This window comes from Furipterus horrens, unplaced genomic scaffold (genome assembly GCF_987537825.1).
Source record: "Furipterus horrens unplaced genomic scaffold, mFurHor1.1.pri manual_scaffold_11, whole genome shotgun sequence".
Lineage (NCBI taxonomy): Eukaryota > Metazoa > Chordata > Mammalia > Chiroptera > Furipteridae > Furipterus > Furipterus horrens.
In genome coordinates, this window is record NW_028327181.1 from 1,683,177 (window position 1) to 1,697,168 (window position 13,992).

Here is a 13,992-nt window from a genome sequence, read left to right on the forward strand (position 1 = left end):
TAAAATACCCCAACAACAAAGAGGGGAGATGCTGGATTTCTTGCACCGAGTTTGGTGGATGTAAGACCACCCAATAGAAGGAAAAATTCTACCTCCCCTCAAAATGACAAGTCCCTCAGTCACACGGCGCGTTATCATCGTCCCTCCTAGAGACACGTCTCAATGACAGAGTGTGAGCCTCAATCGGAACACAAGGGGGGCAGAGACGCTTTCCTTTGAGCGGAGCCAGTGGAGAGAGGACTCGTACGCCGCCCTTTTGTGGGAAACCCGGTGAAGCTGGCATCACACAACGCCCCACCAGTCGGGAGACAAAGACCGCAGAGCGTGTCCTGCATCTCCGACCAGGACTGACCCTTTAAACGTCTCTAAAGCTCCTTCTCTGCCCAAGGCATTGGCAGACGCCTACAGATGCTGAAAGAGCAAACTGAACTAAACCAGCTCCACGTTAATTCCACGGAGCAGATCCAGCGAATACACGATCACCTGATTTTCTTTTCAACGGGATCCTTTACCACGCTCGCGCGGGGACGGACAGTGAAGCCTGGAGAACTACGAGGTTCACAGCAGGGCGCTTTCCGGCCCCGGGAGACAGTCGCACGTCGCCACTGGGACTCTGAACCTGCTCCAGTCCTGGAACACGCACAGGTGCCCTCGGCTCCGGAGGGAAGGTCCTCGGACACCCCGCGCCCCGGGTTCCTCTCCACCCGCCCATCTTGCTCGCAGACAAAAGTGGGGGGCGACAGGGAAAGGCATCGTTCTCCCTGTATCCGTGGCGGGCAACGTGCATCCTCCATTTCTTCCCGATCAAGGAAACCCTAATTTGGAGCAAGGAGGCTGGTGATGCGCCCAGTTAACTACCTACCACTTCCTACTGACTCACGCTGCATGGCCTTGATCATGACAAAGCTCCAGCCATCGAACGTGAGTCCAAAGCCGTTGACTGACGCTCTGGGAAGGCGCCTTAAAGACGGGCAGACGCAGGGGCACCTGAGTGTTTGCCTCTCTTCCCTTCCTTCTGCATGAAACGCAGACAGGATGACCGCCACTCGGCAGCCCGCGTGTGTCAACGAGGAGGGCCCGTGGACCCACACACCCCTGAGGCTGTGACGCCCGCAGCCCACCAGCCCAGTTCCAGCCTGCAGCCGCTCTTGCCTTTCCCTGGATCTACCCTGTCTCGGGGAGGTCGGTGACCTTGGTGGTTCCTATTTCATGCAGCTGACCTTAATCCCTAACTAATACACCTTACAGATCCCGCACCCCCAAGCCCCTCCAACGTGGCTTCTATGCCCAGAAGTCCATTGAACGTCACATTAAAGCCCCCAGTGGCCTCCACGTACGGAATGCAGCGGGCCGTTTCCGTCCCCTGCCTGGCCGCCCAGCAGCATTCGGCTGTGCCTCGCTTGCTTTCCACCTCTGGCCCCGGCTTCCGTTCCCTCTCCTCCTCCGCTGCCCTTCCGAAGGCTCACCTTTGCCATTTGTCAGCTGCTAAATGTCGCAGTCCTTCGGGACTCAGTCACAAGCCTGCTTTTCTTTGCGTGACTTTTACTGAGAAAAACATCCTTCCCAAGGTTTCGATTATGATTATGATCAAACCATCAAAGAAACCCAGACTGGGACCCCAGGGAAAGCATCTGTCCCGAGTCTCAGACCCGGCCCCCCACCATGTGATACCCCACAGGTACCTCGCACCCAAAACTAAAATGAGGGTTGTAGTCTGACCAACGGGGTCCAGCCGGGAAAGCAGAAGCAACCCTACGCCTCAGCAGAGGGAGCGGGATGCGGAGAACCGGTTACGCAGCACAGGGGAGCGCGATGCTCCCAGACGTGAGCGACGACAGCCAGAAGCAACCCTCACCCCTAGAACGGAGCGATGCCGGGAGGAGAGGCGGCACCTGAAATCCCAGGACTGGGCCCTCTGCGGAGCGGCAATCCTAGCAAGGTCTGCTCGCAGGAATGCGCATCCTGCCATCCTGCCTCTGTCCACGACACCCCAGGACGCAGAACAAGGTCACACCGCAGCCTCTCTAACCCTCCTGACCCCCCCACCCCCGTCCTCACTACCGCCTCCCAGTGGGCAGATCCAGTCAATGGCCGCGAACTGTAACTCCATAGAGACGTAAATGCGTTCCTCTGTGTACGCAGAAAACAGAGACGCCACCCCCAAACCTCCTGCTTGGCCGTGTCGGGCCCGCTGTCCTGCACGGTGTCCCGTCTGTAAGGGTCCCCACTGCCCTGGGCTCTCAGCAGCTGCTTGGTCACTGACAGGTCACGCGGCCAACAGGCGCCCTGCATCCCGCCCAGCCCGCGGGGCCTCTTACCTGAGCGTGAAGTGGTCCGCCACGGAGCCCCCGGCCAGAGCGACCAAGAAGGTGGCCACGTCCCCTTCACGGACAAGGTTCAGAGGCACAGAGATGACAACGTTCCTGTCCAGGCTCAGCAGGGACCACTTGAGGTCGTCCTGGGTCGGGTAGACCACCACGCTGCCGATCCGCTCCCGGGCTGGAGACGCCGGCGGGGGCCCCTCCTGGCCCGTGTGGATGTTGTTGGCCCACTTCCCATCCTCCTCCAAGGGACAGCCACCAGCCGCGTCCGCCGGGGTGAGCGTGAAGAACAGCTCCATGGCCGTGCCACCCAGCAGCGCCGGGATCTCCTCCTCCGGCTCCAGGTCCAGCCCTGAGCTGAACCACTCGGGCAGCAGCTCCAGCTCGGCCACGCACAGCCCCGGGGCCCCCTGCAGGCGGCAGCCGGCTGCCACCTCCCTGGCCTCCGGGAAAGCGAACATTTTGACGCAGGGCAGGTTCTCCGCGGGGTCGCCGTCGCCCCAGTCCATGCCGGTGACGTAGAACAGGGTCTGCACCTTGGGTCTGTTGGAGTAGATGGAGCTGCCCAGGATATGGGCCTTCAGCTTCCAGTTGAAGGGGAACGCCCCCGTGCCGGCGAAGGCCGCGGACGTCAGCAGCAGCTCCCGAGGGACGGCCTTCTCCGCCGAGAACGGGCCGTAGCTGGCGTTGACCGCCGGGGCCGTCCTGGCCCTGTACACGAAGAAGGACTCCACCCGGGCCTGCAGGCTGGAGTTCCTGGTCACGTCCTGGTTGGCTTCTTTAAGGAAGAAGGACTCACCCGCGTCTGTGACCTGGAGGCTCGCGGGGAGATGGGCCGGCAGCGAGGAGAACCTCTGGAGGCTGTCGGGGATCCCGCGACTCTCCGTCACTGCATGACAAGGGACAGCAAAGGAAGAATAAAAGCCGTGTCCTGACAGGGAAGGAAATAAACGCCACAGCGCGTGCCCCCAGCGCGGAAGTCCTGGGGGGACAGAAAGGGCGTTCTCCGCATCTCCCGAGATCACCCGGACAGAGCGGAAGGAGCCCCATTCGCCACTGATCCAAAGGTCCTGTGGCTGGACAGCGGCCCCCTAGAGGGAAACCGTCACCCGCTCCCATTCTCGCAAAGCCGCGAGCCCCGAGGATCGCGGTCCTCTCTGTCACAAGCGCCCAGCATCGGCTGGCACACCCGCCCGCCCCGCGATGGCCACGTCCTCCCGCAGTGCACAGCCTGTCTAGACTTCATCACTGACATGTCCCTCTTCCCGTCACCCCTCTGTGTCACCTCTGCTTGTGCTTGTGGGCCTCTCCACAATTCTTCCTGAAGTGGGGGGCCGGCGGACCTACGACTCACATACCCGTTTCTAGAAATTTCTGCTTCCAAACGAGGGAGAACGCGTGCGGAGGGACGGAGAGGATGCTCACGGCAGCGATGCTGAACTGCAGACAAACGCGAAAGCAGATCGCTGTGCGCCCAGGACGCACAAACTGAGGACAGAAACATGAGCACGGCAGGGCTCCAGGACGCGTGGGAGCATCGGGGACCCCAGCTCCGCTCGGCTGCTCTAGCGCAGCGTGGTCCATGAGAAGTGCAGGTGACGGCCCCCAACCAAGCCTCCCAGAGAGACAGGAACGAAGAGACAGGGGTCCGCACACGGCGCCACAGCAAGCCGTCCACGTACAAGAAGAGATGCACACGCGAGTCAGCTTGATCGTGGTGACCATTCCACGCCGTGTATCAGAACACCCACGGGACGCCTGGCCTACGCACACCGCTTCTGTGGCAAGGGTATCGCAACAAAGCAGGAAAAGAAAGAAGAGAAGCTAGTTCTCCTGAAGGCCCGTCGATGCAGCTGGTCCCATGTGGGATTCATCACCGGAGGAGGGAAGTCATTCCCGACCCACCCCTCCGGTTAGTTAACCATATTAACTGCTCACTTAGCGTGTGCGCAGCACCGTGCCAGGTAAGGTACCACGGGGACAAGGCAGGGGTGGATTCTGCCCTGCGAGGAGCAGAGGAATGCCGGAGGAGGGGACCACTGAAGCCACCAAGCTGTCGCAAAACGGAGCATTGAGACCCTTAAGAATGCCCAGCCCAGGAAGGCTCAACGTGGGGGTTCGTGCCAAGGAAATAATCAAGAGAACGGGAAGGAGATTAATGCGCTCGTGCGTGATTTATTACAGCCACGCTCCGGAGGCGCCCCGAAATCCCATCGAGAGGGAAATGACTAAATAAATGATTAAAGCCGTCCTGCGTCAGAGATAGTAAACGGTCCTCCAAGCCATCGCTTCCCCCAACAGGGCCGTCGTGACAGTGAAAAGGCAGACGCAAATCTTAAGTGGCCCCAAATCTGTTTAAAATATGTGTGTGCACATGATAGTTATCATATAAACATACAAATAATATATATTCGCTTTCATAATACGGACCTGGTTCCTTCCAAATGGATCCCACGGACGGGGCGGGATTTACTTCAAAGTAGCGGAGGAAGAAATGCCTGGGACGGGCTGGCCTCACCCAAAGGACAGGTCCCACTGTCGCCGCCACCCAGGGGTGGTGTGTGTTCTGACAACATCAAGCTGCACAGAAGCTCCGTTCCCCAGCAAACTTGCATTAGCTTTTCTGTGGGGTCAGCCCCCTTCTCCACACCAGGAAGTTCAGATCCTAGTGAGTCTGCCCAGGAATTAATTGGCGGCATGGGAAACAGCTGCCAGGTGCAGTGTGACATCCCCTCCGGCCAGCCAGACTGGGAAGGGACAAGTTCAAGTTCACCTTCTCATAAAATCCCCGGGAAGCCCAAGGCAAGGTTTCAGCTCTGACTCATTTACAGACGTGGAAAAGGAAATTAAAATAAATGCAAATCTTAATGTCCCGTTTTCATTACGGATTGGTTTTTGGTTTTGTTTTTAATCATTGGTGTTGATATTTTATCCTCTCTCGAAAACTGATTTACAAGACATTTTAAGCTCTGTCTCTCACTTCTTTATTGTGGCCGGAGCCTCAGAGTGAGGTTTACAGCCCCCGTTCCCCCGTAAGTGAAGCAAAATGCAACACAAATTTTGTCTGAAAGCGTATATGGGAAGCCATAAATCTCAGCTGCCAGGGCCCCATTTTGTCCTCAGACCAGACTGCAACAAAATATGATATCCGAATCTCGGCACATTTTATGACACCGTGAGGCCACGTCCTGAGAACTAGACGCGTGGCCTGAGAAGCCCACATCCCTCCCTTTAATCCCAAATCTCACACAGTGATGCCACTCACCCCACCTCCCCCATTGGCAGGTAGACCAGATGGCTGGAATTCAGAATGGGACATAGAATTCTATTTATTCTGCTGGGGTTTTTTTAAGGGTTTTTCACCCCCAGCCTGAATGAGACAGGCCCTGAGGCAGGAAATGAGGAGGTCATAGTGAGGCTCAGCGAACAGGACTTCTGATCCCTGCCCTCCTGCCCTCCCTCCCTATGAGTCAGGAAGAAAATCAAGTTCAGGCCCACTGGGAGCACAAAGCACGCCAGACGGATGCGCGGCTTGTTGCTCCCACAGCAGGGGGCCCCGGGGAAGCCCCGGAGAGAGATTCACAGAGAAACGGACAACCCCCCAGAAAGAAGCTACCCACAGGGCGCGGGGCTTGCTGGCAGGAACTCTGTGACCCGAAGTGCGTGGACGGACATCCCCGCTGTGCTTGGCACACAGATACTACCCCCGGGCAGGTGTCTGGGTCAGGACTGGTGGGATGCACGGCCCCAGGCCCCAAGGTGATTCGATGGGAGCCAGTCAGCACGCTCTTCAGTGACGTCAGCAGCCCTGTGTGGACGCTGGTGACCAGGCCCGAGGCCGCAGGGGCAGGTCTGGGGCTTCCCTGTAGCTGAGTCCCGTTCCCTAGTGCACAGAAGACAGCAGACAGCCAGGTGTGGGGGTTCCCCTCCCACTGGGCCAGGTCTTGGAAAGCCACCAGCAAGAGAAACTCCTGCCCTGGCTGGTGCGGCTCAGTGGGTTGAGCACCGGCCTGCAAACCAAAAGGTCACCAGTTCGATTCCCAGTCAGGGCACAGGCCTGGGTTGCCGGCCAGGTCCCCGGTTGGGGGCGTGTGAGAGGCAACTGACTGATGCTTCTCAGCCCCTCTTTCTCAGTCACTGCCCCCACCTCTCTAAAAATAAAATATACTTTTTTAAAAGAGAAACTCCTGCCTGATCCTGTGCAAGTGTGACCCTCGCGAGCAGCTGACCATCCACCGCCCCCCGGGGCTCCCTGGTCACAGCGGCCAGGAGCTAGAAGGAGGCCCTGGCGAGCTCCCAGATCCGTCCCGGGTGACGCAGTGGGTGCTGCCTCTGGGGCGGAGGAGCAGACTAGGAGGGTTCTCACACTCTCCGCCACCCAGGCCTCCCATCTGCCTCCATGACGTCACTCAGCGCCACATCGGTGTCTCTCCTCGCGCCGTGCACGTGCCGGGGAGCTCACCGCCCACGCGTGAGCAGGGCACACGCCTCCTCCCCAGACCTCGCAGCTCAGGGCGGGTTTCTCAGACGGGGCTCTGGCCCCGGCCCCGACCTCTGCGTCACAGAGAACTACACTCCCCGTGCTCAGAGCTCTGGATGGAGCCAGCCACTGGGGCGCCGGTGGAAGCCCGAGGGTGGGGAGAGGGGAGAAGGCAGGGTGGAGACCCTCTCCCTCCCGGGACCCCCACCATGGACACAGCCCCCTGGAGGCAGCAGTTCTAGCTTCTGAGCCCCAATAATCCGATCCCCCTCCTTTGTCCCTCCAGCCCAAGGGGCGGCACCCGCTTCCTGCTCCTACGAATTTCTGGAGCACTTCGCCCTCCCCCGACGGTCCTTGGCCGTGCCCAGCCTGGCCTCCCAGGGCTCCCAGCCCCTCAGGAACTGCTCCCCTCCGTTAAGTTCCCGCTGTTGGAATAGCTGAAGTGACGGCTGTCTTCGTGACTGAAGCGTAGCCCACCCAGTCCCGGCTCCCTGCGTCCCTACGACATGTCCTCCAAGCCACCGTCGCCAGCCGAAACAAGCCTTTGTGTCTCACTCATCTGCGTAGTTACTGTTCACTTTCTCTACAACATGCAAGCTCCGGGGAGCAGAGGCTCGCGCCCCGTGTGGTGCCGGGGCTCATGGACCCAGCAGAAGAAACCAACCAGATAAGCAGCGGAATGAATGCCCGGCCATTAAGACTGCCTTGGCTTAATGCTTCAGAGAATAAATCTGTGTTCCTTTTCAGTCTGTCTTGGCTTCTTCCCAGGGTTGTTAATAGACACCATTAATATTAACAAATCATTTGGGCATCACGTGGTCCCTCCATTCATTTGCTTCTCAGATGTCACAGTGCTGTGGCCACGGGCTGGCTGCGAGGTTGGCCAAGCCAAGAGCTGCATTTCCAGCACGGGAGAGAGAAGATCACTCTAGGGAGAAGCACACCGCCCACAGGGCACCTGCTACACGCCAGCACACCCGGGCGTGTCTGCCGGCCACCTCGGCTGGTGACTTCAGCGGCTGTGAGGTGGGTCGTCTCGGTCCCTTTGGAAAAATAATGAAACTGAGGCACAAAGAAATTAAGCAACATGAACACGGTCGACGTCAGGACTCAAACCAGCTCTGGGCGGTTCCACAGCTTTCCCAGGTCCCCGCACGCCTGGCGGCCAGCCTGGGGCGCCTACAGGGAGGCCAAGGAGTGAGCTCCGGGCTCACAAGGCCAAGGGTGTGGACGCGACGCTGTGCGCCCAGCGGGGTTCCACTGCTCCGCCATCGCGGGCGGCCACGTCTCCCACCCCAGGTCCAGCCTGGGTTCCCAAGTAAGGACACGGGGACGGCTGGCCCAGGGCACCTGAACCCGGCTTCTGCCGCAACCACCACAATCCGTACCTTTAAGGTGTGACAGATACAGACAGAATAGGACCACCATCACCACCATCACCACCGTCACCCCGTCACCATCGTTATCACTTACACCATCCTTCGATACACCAGGCACTACTTTAAGCATTTCACAGGTATTTGCTCTTTTAATATTCACACTATTCTTGATTATGGGGCTTTGATTATTATCACCACTCACAGGTGGGTAAACTGAGGCCCAGGGAGGCCCAGTGATGGCCTCAAGTCCCATGGCTCGTAAAGGGGCAAGGGTGGAATCCCAGCCCAGCAGTCTAGCTCCAGGCCCCTGCGACCCGCGGCCAGAGGAAAACCCAGCCCGCAGAGCCCCTGCTGTGAGGGCGTCGGCAACGGCCAAGGAAACCGCACGTGTGCCAGGGAACCCCCAGCTCCCCAGCTCGGGATGAAGGCACTAGCTGGACACCAGTCATCAGACAAAAGCAAGATGCAGAAGCTTTTCCCGGCTCTGGGAGAGAGTCCTCCGGGGGGCGCTCCCGAACGGCCCCCGGGGGCACGACAGCCGGCTTCCTGGGGCGCCCGCCCTGCAAGGCCGGACCCACAACCAAAAACAGGCAAGAGCCTCCCAGCCCAGGACGAAGGAGAGGGCACCCAGAAGGCCGGCAGCACCCTGTCTGGTGGAAAAATAAAATCCGATGAGGACCCTGGGGAACGTGCCCCTCACGCCGCCTCCAGGAACGCGGCGAGCTTTCTCGCAGGAGCAGGCAGGGCCCCAGCCGGGGCTGAGTGGGGGGCCCTGGGAGGGTGTTCCCTGGCCAGAGCGGGGGTCACATGCCCTTCACAGACAAGCGAGGCCGAGGCTCAGGACTCAAACCTGATGAAGACCTTGCTCTTCCGTCTCGTGACCCCACCTCCGCTTTCACCCCAAGGTCAGACACATGAACTCCTTTTTTGTTTAGGGGTCCAGACACTAAACAACTGTAGGAATTGATGCACATATCCACTGGAGAATGGTCACCACAGTCAAATTCGCTCAACGTGAATTAATTTGATGTTTTTCACAGTGAGAACACTCAGGCCCTCTTAGCCCGTTGCCAGTACGACACTAAATTCTTCCCCCGTCTGAGGTTCTCTGGGTGTAGGACGTGACGCCCTGAGTGAGCCAGGGAGCGACTTTATCCGACCCTGCAGTTCAGGGGATTCCTTTATTAGAAAAGAACAAAGGTGACCGTGCTTAGGGACAGTCTTTAAAAAGGTAGTTCGTTAAGGTGAGGCCACTGGGGTGGACCCGACTCCAGCATGGCCGGTGTCCTTATGAGAGCGATCAGGACACAGACACACACCGGGGAACCGCACGGGACGTCACAGTGGGAAGATGGCCACTCACGCGCCGAGGAGAGACCTCGGATGCTCCGACCCTGATGATCCCACGATCGTAGGCTCCCAGCCTCCAGACCTGTGAGGCAGGGAATGTTCCTGGAGTTTAAGTCACCCCGGCTGTGGCACTTCGCAACGACGGCCCCCGCCCACCAGTGCGTGTCCGACCCCTGTTGGCTCCGCCTGGCCTGGTGTGTGATGAGGCCAACCTCAGGAACAGCTGTCAAGGTGCCCGCGCCTGCAAAGCCCAGCTGGACTCCTGACTGCAGACCGACGTCTGCATGTAGAAGTTCTGGATGCCTTTCAACTTTCTGCTCCGTTTTCCTATGTGTTTCAACTTCTCCAGAATAAACACGTCTTGCTTATTCAATCTAAGAGAAATATTGACATTTTCCCCTTAAGAAGAAAGATACAGAATTTGATTTTCAGCGGCAGACTGAGTACATTCATTTTCTCGCCTCTCCACAGACGCCCCGCAGAAATAAAAGCGTGAGCACACAAAGGAATAAAGCTGCTGCCCAGAGAAGGGGGGGAGGGGCGCCATTGGAGGCCAAGATACTTCAGCACGTTTATGGGAGAAGCCAGGTGGGTGAAAAGTGCGTTGATGGGCAAGATAGCAGAGGGAACCTTGCGCTAGAACATTCTGTGTGTGCCAGACAGAGAGGGTCCAGGGCTGCTCCGCCCACTGGGACCCCAGATGCCTCAACTCAATGTTAGCACATCTGGGGAGGACAGGGGTGGAATGCAGGGCTGAAAGCCACGGGAACGACTGAATTCTGTAGATGGGACACCTCCTCCAGGCAGACCTCCTGCTCACGTCCCCACTCTGAGTAAAAGGCAGACTGCTGGCTATTTGTGCCCCATCAAAACTCTTCTCTGAGGAACTTGAATCCACCCTTGAGAGAAATGTCAGGTGTCCAAGCGTGGGTGCTGGTACTCACATCCCGAGAGAGATGATGGGAGTGGAACAGCCCCATGGAACCACGGGGACCCACGTCACACACTGAGAAAGGCACGCAAGGAGTCTGAGGGGCTGGCCACAACGAGACTAGAGAATAAGATGCAAGGGGCCGCTCCCGGCCTAAGCCACTGAGCCCAGGAGAGCCCCTCTGCTGCTGGCAGCCAGACGCAACGTTAGCCAGCACGAACAGAAAGTAAGAAGACGCATAAATTACCTCAACCTGCATCTTCCCGATAGTAAGCACTGCCGTCTAAACGTGCTAACTCCCGAAGTAGAGACGGGGGAGTTGGATGAAGGGTTCTAGAAATGCGCACCAGCTGGGCGTGGCCGGCATTGGGGCAGGGGCGGTGGCCCTTCTGTGACAGTCATCACGTCCCGCGTCCCTTTCTCTGCACGCACGTGTAACTGTGCGGATGAGTACAATTTGCCCGAACTCAGAGCCAGCCAGGCCGGGGCGGGCAGCCCTGAACAGCGGCGGGACCCTGTGTGGGGTGAAGGGCAGCAGCCTGAGTCCAGACAGGACGGCGCGGTGTCTGTGGGACAGGTGGCTGCCTGTCAAACGACGACAAAGACCTTTCCATCCGTGCGGTCACATATGGCTGCTCAGCAGGGGCTGTCCCAGCCTTGCCAGCTGCAGGTGTGGCCGTGTGACAGGGTCCGGCCGATGCGCTACAGGCGTAGGTGTCGCCTGTCACTTGGAAGCAAACACTGGTATCTTTACCTCCCACCGGGGAGAAGCAGGGGACCCCGAGGCCCCAAAGGACATGGCGGAGTCATATGCTGAAGGAGCCTGGGCCGCTGAGTCTCCACCTCACACCGGATCTGAGCAAGAAACCTTTCCGTGCAGAAGTCACTGCTGGGCGTACCCATGCCAACAGCGGGTGAGGCCAGCGAGGGCGGCAGCGGGCAGGTTAACCCCTCGGACGGCCAGGATCCTCTCCCGACCCCCAACCGAAACCAACGGCACAGCGCTTCCGCGTGGGGCGGCACTCGTGTGAGCGAGGAGCAGGCGGGCGCTCGGGAAAGCAGCGGGGGGAGCGGCCGCCGTAGCACCGGCTACAGAGTGCGCACTGTGACGTGGATCGTATGGATCTTCGTGACAGCAGCGCTGACCTCCTGTGGGCACCGTCAGCTGTTCAGCAGCAGGAACTGGTGATGACCTTGTTCTGATTTCCATGTATATTTATTCTAAATTGGACACCTCAGAGGTGGTTTAAATGGAGACAGAAATGCACTAAGCAGCCCTGACATGTGGGCCTCCACCTGACCGGGCGCCAGCTGAGACCCGCAAGTGACCGGGGACACCTGGGCTGGAGTCCCCGGTCTGCCGTCAGCTCAGTTTGCAGGCTAGGCAAGTGACGACATCCCCCCGAGATTCCACGTCCATCAGCGTTGCGTGGGAGGGGTTACCGCAGACCACCCACCCGGGACACACCCTGAGGGCGCCCGGTAACAGGCTGTCACTTGGGGAAAGCCTGTCCTTTGGACTCCGCACTCAGTCAGACTGGCTTCGCTTCATGTGTCCTTGCTGAGATCCGAAATGATTCAATTCGCAGGAAACCCACATTTGAACAAAACTGGAACTGAACGGCCCTCGTAGCTGGAGGGCAGGCGGACGCCAGCGGCAGGCCCGGCTGGACCCAGCGGGCCCACGGGGTCGTCGGCGCACGGCCTTCGCCCGGCGAGTGTGTCAGCGCACGGAGGACAGCGCCGCACCGAAGGGAACGCCGCTCAGCAGTGAGGGAAGGACGCACGCAGCAGCGCGGGTGAGCCTCAGCCCCGTCCCGTCCTGCTGGCCGGACAGCGGCGACCTGGAACGGCTCCGTGTGCACGACACTTGAGAACCCAAAGGCGGAGGCCTGGGGAGCAGACGGGTGACGGCCAGGGACCGGGGGCAATGCCAGGCGTGGCCACCAACGTTCAGAGCAAAGGTTGGGGACGGGGCAACGGCACCCCCAATTGTCGTGCTGGTGACATGGCTCCCGTCCTCAACATTCCAAGAGCCACACGCCAAAGAGAGGGAACCGGAGTGAGAGGCGACTTTTCAAGTTTTGTCAAGAGTCCCACCAGCTTTGGAGAAACTGAAGTTTTCAACGAGAGGAGAAGCCAAATCTACGTGTAAAAACACGATCACCATAAAAAAGTAAAATATGAATTGTTAACTCGCCCGATGTAAGTCACACATGTTGTCGAATGTCAGGGGAAAGAAGAGGTCAGTATGGGTGGGGAATGATCGCAAGTTTATCACGCGTGAACACTGGCAGCGCCCACTGCTGTTCTGCTTCACAGAGCACTGTGGGAGAGGATATTATGTTCCTATCGTTCTGTTATTAACATTATTACATGATTACACAAGTGTAATTATATAAGCAAGATTATTATGTCCGTGTGATAGGTTAAAAATCAAAGGCACAGAGATGTCAGGACACAAGCCCAAGGCCACACAGCGTGTCAGGAGTGGATCCCGACTCCGACCACCACTCTGCCAGCTCCTGACCTGTAACACCACTGCTCACTGTCCTCTGTGCGGTCCCGCAGGCGACTGCCCAGACGCAGTCACCTCCTCTCACCCAGGGCAAAGACAGGCCCTGGGGGTGCTCTTGAAGGACACTCGGACCAGAGTCTGTGGGATGCAAGCCGTCTAGGACGCAGGGAGGGCAGCGGAGCCTTCCTACCACGCCAGCAGCCCAGCAACGATGGCTGCGGGGAGACCCGCCTTTCTCTCCCCATTTAATCCAGAGCTGCTTCTGTGTGGGGCAGAGGCTGCCTGAGGACGAGGGGACGCAGCGGGCGGGCAGCCTTCCGGGAGGCGGAGACAGACCCCTGGGGGCGCGGTGTGGGAGCGCCTGACCCAGCCTGGGCGTGCCCCCAGCTGCCCCCTGACCCCAGTCCCCTGTCCTGCGGCCTCTGCAGGAGGTGGCCCAGGCACGGCAGCACTGCCACCTAGCGGCCAAGGTCATCATCACTGCAGGAGAAGCAGGTGGTTCGTTGGGGTGGGGGGGCGATTTACGCGATTTGGGGACTTTTAACTCAGACTCACTGCTGCTTTCATCAGAAAACCATTAGGCCAAGCGCGGTGGCTACAAACGGCCAGACTCTGCTGCAGGGACAGAAACCCCAGCCGGGGCCCGGGGCCGCCTCCCACCGACCCGACCTCGGCCGGGGCAGCAGAGGGCGTTGGGGGAAGCCCCCACCACAGCCGGGTCCCCTGCCTGCTGGAAGGGTGTGACCGCACACCCGGGAGGGGACACACACCGCAGCCCAGCCCCACGACCGGGAGAGACGTGGGGACGCTGGCCGCAGGGTGGCAGCGGCCCTGCCCAGGCCTGAGCACCCCGACCATGGATCAGAAACACCCTGGGCTGTCGGGGCCCCCGCAGTGGCGGCTGCCCCTCGGAGCTCCCAGACCCAGACTCCCAGCATGCCGCTGGGAGACGTCACCTGGACCGTGAGCCTCTGCTACATCCCTTCTCCCCTGGGAGTCCTCATCCTCTCTTC

The 13,992-nt window shown here is 59.3% G+C and overlaps 1 protein-coding gene across 1 annotated transcript in view; it reads right to left on the reverse strand.

Moving 5' to 3' along the window:
- TMEM132B (transmembrane protein 132B) overlaps window positions 1–13,992 on the reverse strand; it is a 140,037-nt gene that overhangs the window by 60,435 nt on the left and 65,610 nt on the right. The window contains exon 2 of the mRNA XM_090291239.1: window positions 2,319–3,210. Within this exon, the coding sequence (XP_090147365.1) occupies window positions 2,319–3,210 (892 nt within the window). The remainder of the gene's footprint in view (window positions 1–2,318; window positions 3,211–13,992) is intronic.